At 51.1% G+C, this 9,063-nt stretch overlaps 1 protein-coding gene across 3 annotated transcripts; it reads left to right on the forward strand.

The window, feature by feature from the left end:
* Positions 1-1,568: 1,568 nt before the first annotated feature.
* On the forward strand, positions 1,569-8,772 carry mier2 (mesoderm induction early response 1, family member 2). Of its 3 annotated transcripts, none has more exons than XM_047015105.1 (13): positions 1,570-1,998; positions 3,312-3,460; positions 3,877-4,002; positions 4,120-4,234; positions 4,409-4,503; positions 4,681-4,750; positions 5,046-5,197; positions 5,397-5,478; positions 5,721-5,815; positions 5,983-6,134; positions 6,404-6,513; positions 7,428-7,522; positions 7,923-8,008. In XM_047015105.1, exons 2-12 carry the CDS (start codon positions 3,320-3,322, stop codon positions 7,481-7,483), a joined length of 1,194 nt encoding a protein of 397 aa, XP_046871061.1. In that variant the 5' UTR covers positions 1,570-1,998; positions 3,312-3,319; the 3' UTR covers positions 7,484-7,522; positions 7,923-8,008. The 3 variants fall into 3 exon arrangements, with proteins under 3 accessions (XP_046871060.1, XP_046871061.1, XP_046871062.1); XM_047015106.1 differs by having other exon boundaries at positions 7,853-7,940; XM_047015104.1 differs by lacking the exon at positions 7,428-7,522 and having other exon boundaries at positions 1,569-1,998; positions 7,923-8,772.
* The last annotated feature ends 291 nt before the right edge of the window (positions 8,773-9,063 follow it).

Here is a 9,063-nt window from a genome sequence, read left to right on the forward strand (position 1 = left end):
TTTGCTGCTGCCATCATGTGTTACATCCTCAATGAAGATTAATGAGCCCATCCCAGAAGAAGCCATGTAAGCCCAAGCCATGACATTACCTCCACCGTGTTTCACAGATGAGCTTGTGTGTTTGGGATCATGAGCAGTTCCATTCTTTCTCCAAACTTTAGCCTTTCCATCACTTTGGTAAAAGTTAATCTTTGTCTCATCAGTCCATAAAACTTTGTCCCAGAATTTTTGAGGTTCATCTCTGTACTTTTTGGCAAATTCCAGCCTGGCCTTCCTATTCTTCTTGCTAATGAGTGGTTTGCATCTTCTGGTGTAGCCCTTGTACTTTTGTTCATGAAGTCTTCTGCGAACAGTAGATAGTGATACCTTCACTCCTGCCATCTGGAGGTTGTTGCTGATCTCACTAACAGTTGTTTTAGGGTCTTTCTTTACAGCTCTCACAATGTTTCTGTCATCAACTGCTGATGTTTTCCTTGGTCTACCTGTTCGACGTCTGTTACTTAGTACACCAGTAGTTTTCTTCTTCTTCAGGACATTCCAAATGGTTGTACTGGCTATGGCCAATGTTTCTGCAATGGCTCTGATTGATTTTCCATCTTCTCTAAGACTCACAATTGCTTGTTTTTCACCCAAAGACAGCGCTCTGGTTTTCATGTTGTTTTCACCTCTGAATACAGTCTGCATAGACAAAACCTATCTTACCCAATCTGAACCTGAGTGTAGACATTCAGTGGTATTTATTGATTGAATAATGTATGTAATAGGACACACCTGGGCAACAAAACACACCTGTCAGTCACATGTTCCAATACTTTTGCTCACGTGACAAATGGGTGGGTTCGAACAAAAAGGTGATATTTTCTAATTTGTGCATCAGATCCTGATGTAAATACCTGGAAATAAAAGCTGAAACGTTGATCTCTGGTTTCACATTCATCGTTTGATGTCAAGCCCAAATGTTTTCAGTCTACAGCAAAAATAAAGGAATTGGCCTCACTGTTCCAATACTTTTGGAGGGCACTGTATATACATAAAATACACACGCATACTCCATTCACACAAACTCAAACACTGACCCATAGTGCTGATATAACAAAGACGTTCTTCTGGTCACTCCAGTGGTGTTTCAGCCTGGGTTTGTTCAGCCTGACCTCTTTCTCTATCAGGTCTCTTTTTTTAGCACCCTGGTCAATTTGGGTTTGTTGAGGACATCCATCTTGTCAGATGGTAGTAAGTACACACACTCATTCTTGGCTGCCAATATATCTGTCTTTGTTGTTTGTTGTATATATAAATTGAAAAGTTGGTGGTGGTTTATTACTTACAGTAATACACTAGTTTAAAGTGAACTTTTAATGATGTATGTCACACGTGGTCGTTTCCTGTTCCTATTACTTGAAAGGAAGTAAACACTAAGAAGTTCTTACAATCAACATTGTGTCTCCTCCAACAAGTTTATCAGCTCACGACATTTTTGTCCCCTCCCCTCACATCCTGCAGTCAGCTGTCCAGATCCGCACAAACTAGTATTCATGCTTGACTCTACTCCCTTGAAGTCAGTCACATGATCTACGTACGACAGTCGAACTAAAAGAATGGATGTTTATATGTATCTTTTTCAATGTGAATTATATTCATGGATTAATATAGTCTTCTGGTATTTTACAAGTGTTGGATGCCTAAGCAACATTTAGAAAAATGATGATCTGAACAACTGCACACACTTTTAAAGTTAGTTGTTCACTGAAAGAACTTCAAAGCTGAAACTTTATAGAAATACTCAGTGACAAACCTAAACATTTATACTCGGGTTTCAAAGTTTTTTATTTTATTTTAAACTGCCTCAGTTATAGTATCTTTTTTTATACTTAGGTTTAGATACACTACTGTTATCAACATTGCTGCCGTACCGTTGCGGCAATAAACAGAGCTGTACATAGAGTAGGCATACAACATCCGGGCTATGCTCTCAGCCTGCGCAGGAACGGAATGGCGGAGGTAAGTGAGCGAAAAAGGCTTGGATAGGATTGTAATGAACAAATCATACTGCTTCAGAAGCACGTTTTAGACCTCGAGTCATTTCAGAACGTAGATATTGACTTTGACAATCATTCCAGCGGACTACGAAGGGTTGAACGAGAGAAACGGATTGATAAAATAGGAAGCGAAAATGGGGTGTTCGTTCCCGTCTCGCCTCTCCGCGTTCTTCGCGTTAAAGAACCATTCCCAATTTGTCTTATAGTGCGCTAAAGAAAACAATAGACCGGCTCGACGGTGGTGCTGAAAAAAGTGATTCAGTTGCGCCTCGTGAACAATGCATGATAAGTGTAAAGTTTGAGTGGTATCCAACTTAGTGCAGTTGTACCATGACATCTTTTTGGTTGAAAACGGAACATCTAGAACTATTTCCTTCTCGTGCCGCCAGTGAGTCAGAGCAGCGTTCAGCACCAAGATACGGAAAGCGCCCTGGTCAAGGTGGCGTCCCGACGAGGGGTCGGCGAGACGGACAGTAGTTCTTCGCTTGACCTTTCTTGTCCGGGTGTCCGATCTGAAAAAGTTGGGGTATCCTTTACGACTAAATTATTTAATAACTTCTCGGTGCTAAGCATACAACTTATTTGTTGTTCAAGAACTTCAGAGTAGCAGAAGTTAGAGCTTTTTGCCAAATAATCCTAATGTGCAATTTTTTCCATAGCTTGTTTAGACTGGTTTCCGAACCTTTTTATTCAAGTAATGTCTTCAAAAGGTCAAACGGACTTTTCAACTACAATCGAGTATCAGTTTAATCGAGATTACAAATCACTGGATCAAATTAGGCCGTCATCTTTGTAACATGGTTTTAAATACATCATTTGTGGAGTTCAGCACTGCTCTACAATAAGGACAGCCCTCACCAGCGATCTTTGTGGTTCAACTTGAAGAATGTCCATACCTCAAATACTTGTCATGCACCAGCAAAGGTGTGTAGGCATACCATTTTGTTTGTAGTTCATAAATGGGCTTCTGTGCTTTTAAGTTGTCGTAAGTGGCTGGTGATGGTAGCGTAGCCCTACCGTTAGGGCTGTGTGGAGCGCTACATAAGAAGAGGTTATAAAGCCAGGCCGGGAATCAGCTCTGTAATAGGATGAACATGAATCAGCCACGTCCTGATCATCCATCTTGTTTTTCTTTTTTTCTTTATTCTTTCACTAACCCACACTCTCTCCTGTGGGTGGGTATGTGTGGGTCTGTGTGTGTGTGCCTGCCTGCGTATGTGTGTGTGTGTGTGTGTGTGCCTTTGTGTGTGCGTGTGCCTGTGTGTGTGTCTCCAGCGGATTCAATGGGCTCTGGAGGTCAGCGTGTGAGGCTAGCAGCGTTCCTGGGGCAGGGCTATGAGGGTGGGCACCAGGAGCAGGAGGCCCCGGCCCTAGAGGAGCGGGGGAAGCAGTGCCCCATGAAGATGGCAGCTCGCCACCACGCCGTGAGTTCCACCCTCACCCCCACCCTGGGCCAGCCCTTATTCCACCCTTTACCCTCACCTGGCCAACCCCGTACCCCACCCCCACCCCCACCTGTGGTGGGTTTGGATTCGTTCCCGGGGTGTGGTCACACTGTTGTAAATCTTTCTCTCTTCCTGTCTCTCTTTCTCCACACCTCCCCTCCCCCACACTTCCTCCCCTTCCCCCACACCTTCTCATTTACATTAAGTCATTTAGCAGACGCTCTTATCTAGAGCGACTTATAGTAAGACGTTCTCCCCGAGGCAAGTAGGGTGAAGTGCCTTGCCCAAGGACACAACTTAATTTGGCACGGCCTGGAATCAAACCGGCAACCTTCCGATTAATAGCCCGATTCCCTAACCGTTCAGCCATCTGACACCTCCTCCTCCCTCTCCAGCGTGCTGAGCTGCCCCTGGAGGATCTGTTGGGCCTGTGTGGGTACGAGGTGTCTGGGCCCCTCCTGCAGCAAGACAAGCAGCCCAACGAGCTGGCTGCCAGCCTGCCTGACATGACCCTGGACAAGGTGACACACACGTACATGCTCACACACACACACACACGCCTGCCTAAGCACACACACGCCTGCACGCACATGCATATGCGCGCGCACGCACCCACTCTAATCTGCCGTCTGTCCCAGGATCAGATATCCAGGGACCTGTTCCCTGGCCAGGACGGCGAGGAGTCGACGTCTGATGACCTCACTCCCTCCGTCACCTCCCACGCCTCAGACCTCCTGCGGTGTCACCTCCGAGGTACGCCCGCCACCTCTCCCCACGTCCCGCATCGCTCGGCTCTCTCCGGATTCCCCCGGGAGTCGTTTCCCGCTCTTCCTCGAGGAGTTTAGGCTGGCTAGAAGTGCCGATCAATGAGACTGTCATTGCTAAAAAGGAATGTATCAATAAAGTTTGATTTGATTCACCCTGTAGCCAACCTGCACTCCGCGGCAGACAAAGCTTCGACCAGCTCCTCCTCCGACGAAGACTCAGACGAGGGCTCCGTTCCCTCCAATGACGGACGGAAGGTGAGAAAGACCCTGGCTTGCGATTGGCCGAGGCGCCCAGACCCCCGTCTGTGATTGGCCGGGGTGTCTGGACCCTGGCCTGGGATTGTCCGAGGCATCTGTGCCACAGGCTCCACCCAGTTCGTTTTTTACCGGCCTATCACGCTTGACTGATGATGTGCTTCTGTCCCCTGATAGGATATCATGGTGGGCTCTCAGTACCAAGCCAAAATCCCTCCTCTCAACCCCTGCACCTACCAGGAGAGAGGTATAACCATGAACTCAGACCTTCCACATCCTCCCAGGTCTGGTCTGCACGACCCTGACGACTCCACACTCATCTCTCCTTTCTTTCTTTCTCTCCTCTCTCTCTCTCTCTCTCTCTCTCTCTGTCTCTGTCTCTGTCTCTGTCTCTGTCTCTGTCTCTGTCTCTGTCTCTGTCTCTGTCTCTGTCTCTGTCTCTGTCTCTGTCTCTGTCTCTCTCTCTCTCTCTCTCTCTCTCTCTCTCTCTCTCTCTCTCTCTCTCTCTGTGTCTCTCTCTCTGTCTCTCTCCCCCCCCCCAGCCTATGAGAGTGAGGACCAGCTGTTGTGGAGCCCTGGTGTGCTATCAGGCCAGGCTGTGGAGGACTTCCTGCTGTGCTCCCAGAGACGGGGGCCCCCTCGGGGGCTTGCCGACACCCCACTGCCCGGGGACTCCGTCAGGGACAATGAGCAGGTACAGGAGCCCTCTGGAGGACGGGTGGGGCGTCTACATAATGAAGGAAAGGACTGTTAACAGGGTTTCTGTATGACGTCGTGTTTCGTCCGTGACACCCTTTTCGCCTCTCTCTTTTGCTGTCTCTCTCGTTGACTCTCTACCTTTTTTTTGTCTCTCTCTCTCCCTCTGTCCCTATCTCTTTGTCCCTCTCACTAAGGCTCTGTATGAGCTGGTGAAATGCAACTTTAACGCAGAAGAGGCTCTGACACGACTACGCTTCAATGTGAAAGTCTTCAGTGGTAAGACGGTCACCCTCACACACACACACACACACACTCTGTGCTTCTGTCATCAGTGACAGAGCCTTTAATGCATACAGTATAACCCACTTCTTCCGGAAAGCCCGCCGACTGCTAAATTACCCCCTCACCTAGTGTGGTGTTGCATCAGACCCATGAACACTGGGTGGGTAACAGCCGCAGCACACAAGGGCTAAACCCAAACTCCTGCTTCTCCCCTGACGCCATGGCGTACTCTGCAGAGGAGCTGTGCGCCTGGAGCGAGGAGGAGTGTCGCAACTTCGAGCACGGCTATCGTGTTCACGGGAAAAACTTTCACCTCATTCAAGCCAACAAGGTAGGCCTCCCGTGTGTCGCTAACGGGTAACGCGATTACTGACATGCATGCAAATGTCTGGGTCTGTGTAGATGTGATGGAAGACTCTGCATGTGCAGACCTGTGTGGGTGTGTGTGTGAACCGAAATGTCAGTCCCATATGAGAGACTTGTCTGGTGCCCTGGCAGGTACGCACGCGCTCCGTAGGGGAATGCGTGGAGTATTACTACATGTGGAAGAAATCGGACCGCCACGAGTTCTTCACCCAGCAGACCACCAAGCTGGGCCGCAAGAAGTTCAGCCTGCAGTCGGACTACATGGAAGTCAGGACTGATCCGGGGTCAGATCCTTCTCTTTCCCCCCTCTCCATCTTTCCTTCTCGACCTCACCATACCTCTCCTCCTACCTCTCTCACCCTCCCTCCCTCCCTCCTTTGACGTCTTTGTTTTGCGTTTGACTGTTGATAAGGTTGAGAGGGGCCTTGGAGACAAGCCGGCTGCAAGGTCGCAGAGTATTTGAACTGTTCTTTAGTTGCGACCTTCTGTAGTTCTCCAGGTGATGTTTGGGAAATCCTGATGGCCGTCTTATCTGGCTGTTTGTGTCCTGCAGAGAGGATGGCGACCAGGATGGAGAGGGGGGGGAGGTGGAGGGGGGAACTCACTCCCACAGCCCACCAGCCAGGCAGCTTGACCCCCCCTCGCCTCGGCTGGACCAGCCAGGTAACCACCCAGACCGGAGCACCCCCCTGCCCCTTCCGCTTCTTTAACAAGTCTCCAGTTTATCTCACCTTCTCTCACCTCCCTTCTCTCCCTTCTCTCACCTCCCTTCTCTCACCTCCCTTCTCTCACCTCCTTTCTCTCACCTCCTTTCTCTCCCTTCTCTCACCTCCCTTCTCTCACCTCCCTTCTCTCACCTCCCTTCTCTCACCTCCCTTCTCTCACCTCCCTTCTCTCACCTCCTTTCTCTCACCTCCCTTCTCTCACCTCCCTTCTCTCACCTCCTTTCTCTCCCTTCTCTCACCTCCCTTCTCTCACCTCCCTTCTCTCACCTCCCTTCTCTCACCTCCCTTCTCTCACCTCCTTTCTCTCCCTTCTCTCACCTCCCTTCTCTCACCTCCCTTCTCTCACCTTCCTTCTCTCACCTTCCTTCTCTCACCTCCCTTCCCTCACCTCCCTTCTCTCACCTCCCTTCTCTCACCTCCCTTCTCTCACCTCCTTTCTCTCCCTTCTCTCACCTCCCTTCTCTCACCTCCCTTCTCTCACCTCCCTTCTCTCACCTCCCTTCCCTCACCTCCCTTCTCTCCCTTCTCTCACCTCACGGAGGATAACGCTTCACTGGCTCGCTGCTCAGTGGCTTCGGGGTCCCACAGTAAACAACCCCTAGCAGACCCAGTGGGAACCTGTGTCCACCACTCTGGCTTTATGTTCACATATCACAGGCCCTTCCCTCCAGATACGCATGACACCTCATCCTTATGTCCTTTTATTCTGTTCTTTTCCCATTCCTTTATATTTGTTAACCATCGATTTAACACACTGTACTCGTTAAGCCATGATTTTCATCATTTTAATTTGTTTCTCCATTGGTGCGTGTGTGTGTACGTGTGTGTGTGTGTGTCCGCGTGGCGCTCCAGAGCAGGAGGGTCGTCCCCGTCGCAGACGAACGCCCCGCTTCCTCTTAAAACCCTGAGCCCACTGAACATAGACCACACACTGCACAGGGCTGCAGGTAACCAGGAGCACAGGGGAGAGGGAGGCTGGGAGGGAAGGAAGGAGAGGGAGGGAGGGAGGTAGGTAAGTAGGGAGGTAGGGAGAGGAGGGAGGAAGGTAAAGAGGGAGAGATGGAAAAGAGTCAAGAGTTAGCTTCACTAACTCTACAGGCTAGATACCCTTAGGCCTCCCCCCCCCCCCCCCCCCAGCCTAACCCAAACTAGTGTAGTCCTCAGCAGGACCTTACATGACCAGCTAAACCCTGACCATCTCTGGTGCTCACGTAGCTTCACATTGACCCTGAGAACAACACATCCAGAAGACTTTCTGAAACCCTGTTGTCCTGTAGATCCCAGCTGGTTAGAGGGTCCACGGAGCCCTCAGAATGACCCTGGTCTGCCGGCCGCGTGTCTCCCCAGGTGCTCTGCTTGGACCGGGGGTGTGGGACTACTGTGGTGACCGGGGCGCCAGCCCTCCAGACGACCGTCAGCTGTCCAGCTCTTACCCTCCGCCCCCCCCTCCGGACGACCTGCGCCAGCCCACATTCCACTGCCCCAGCCCGGGCAGCCGACCCTCCACCTGCCCCCCTCAGCTCCAGCCCTCCTCTCCAGCATCCGCCGAGGGGCCTCGCCTGCTGGGCCCTGGGTTCTACCACCTCCAGTTGGGGCCCTTCTTCTTGGAGGGCCGGCCAGCGGGGCCTGGCTGTGGCGGCGCCCCCCAGAGGACCCAGGTGGACTTCTCCTTGCCCCCCGCCACCCCGGCCTCTCCCACGCAGGCTTCCTCCACGGCTTCTGCGTCTTCAGACTTCGGGGCCATCAGCAGCTTCCTGGGGGCCCCTGCCATCCAGCACCCCCGCTCCCTCACGCAGTGAGGGGCCCAGGGAAAGGTGCGTTCGTTTTAACACAGAGCACATTCCTAGACGACTCGGTGCTTCCGGGGGCACTGTCTAAATTTGAATTAATCAGACCAGAGCTTCCTTGACCCTTGGCTGTGGCGAGCTCTCCGGGAGAGGAAGTGTATCCTCTAACTTAGTGTAGCAGTGCATGCTGGGAGATGGGGCCTACCTGGACCAGTGTGTTTACAGGAGCACAATTACGCCACCTATCTGTAGGGGCCAACAATGCAGCTACTCTACGTCAGGTCATGATGAAATGTAAGTCCCTTGGCAGAACATGAGAGAGACATGAATGTGTTGCAGACAGACAAACAGGGTTAGGCAGGTTGACAGACAGACAGACAGACAACTGGCAGACAGACAGGCAAATGGACAGAGGGACGGACAGACAGACAGACAGACGAACAGGTAGACAGACAGACAAACAGGGTTAGGCAGGTTGACAGACAGACAGACAACTGGCAGACAGACAGGCAAATGGACAGAGGGACAGAGGGACAGACAGACAGACAGACGAACAGGTAGACAGACAGGCAGACACAATTCCGTCTCCGAGCTGGCTTGGCTGCGTCTGGTGTAGCAGAGGTCAGTCTCCAAGTCTCCCCACATCTCAGCACTCCGGAGGTCCGCCTCATGTCCCCTGGGTACTGGATTTCCTCGCAGTT

Source organism: Hypomesus transpacificus, unplaced genomic scaffold, assembly GCF_021917145.1.
Source record: "Hypomesus transpacificus isolate Combined female unplaced genomic scaffold, fHypTra1 scaffold_270, whole genome shotgun sequence".
Taxonomy (NCBI): domain Eukaryota; kingdom Metazoa; phylum Chordata; class Actinopteri; order Osmeriformes; family Osmeridae; genus Hypomesus; species Hypomesus transpacificus.

What these genes read in the sequence shown, in the direction of transcription:
- mier2 (XM_047015104.1), top strand. Translation starts at nt 3,320, where the DNA reads ATGGGCTCTGGAGGTCAGCGTGTGAGGCTAGCAGCGTTCCTGGGGCAG. An exon ending in TGGCAGCTCGCCACCACGCC is followed by an intron (nt 3,461 to 3,876) that starts GTGAGTTCCACC and finishes CTCCCTCTCCAG; the next exon opens with CGTGCTGAGCTGCCCCTGGA. An exon ending in CCTGCGGTGTCACCTCCGAG is followed by an intron (nt 4,235 to 4,408) that starts GTACGCCCGCCA and finishes TTCACCCTGTAG; the next exon opens with CCAACCTGCACTCCGCGGCA.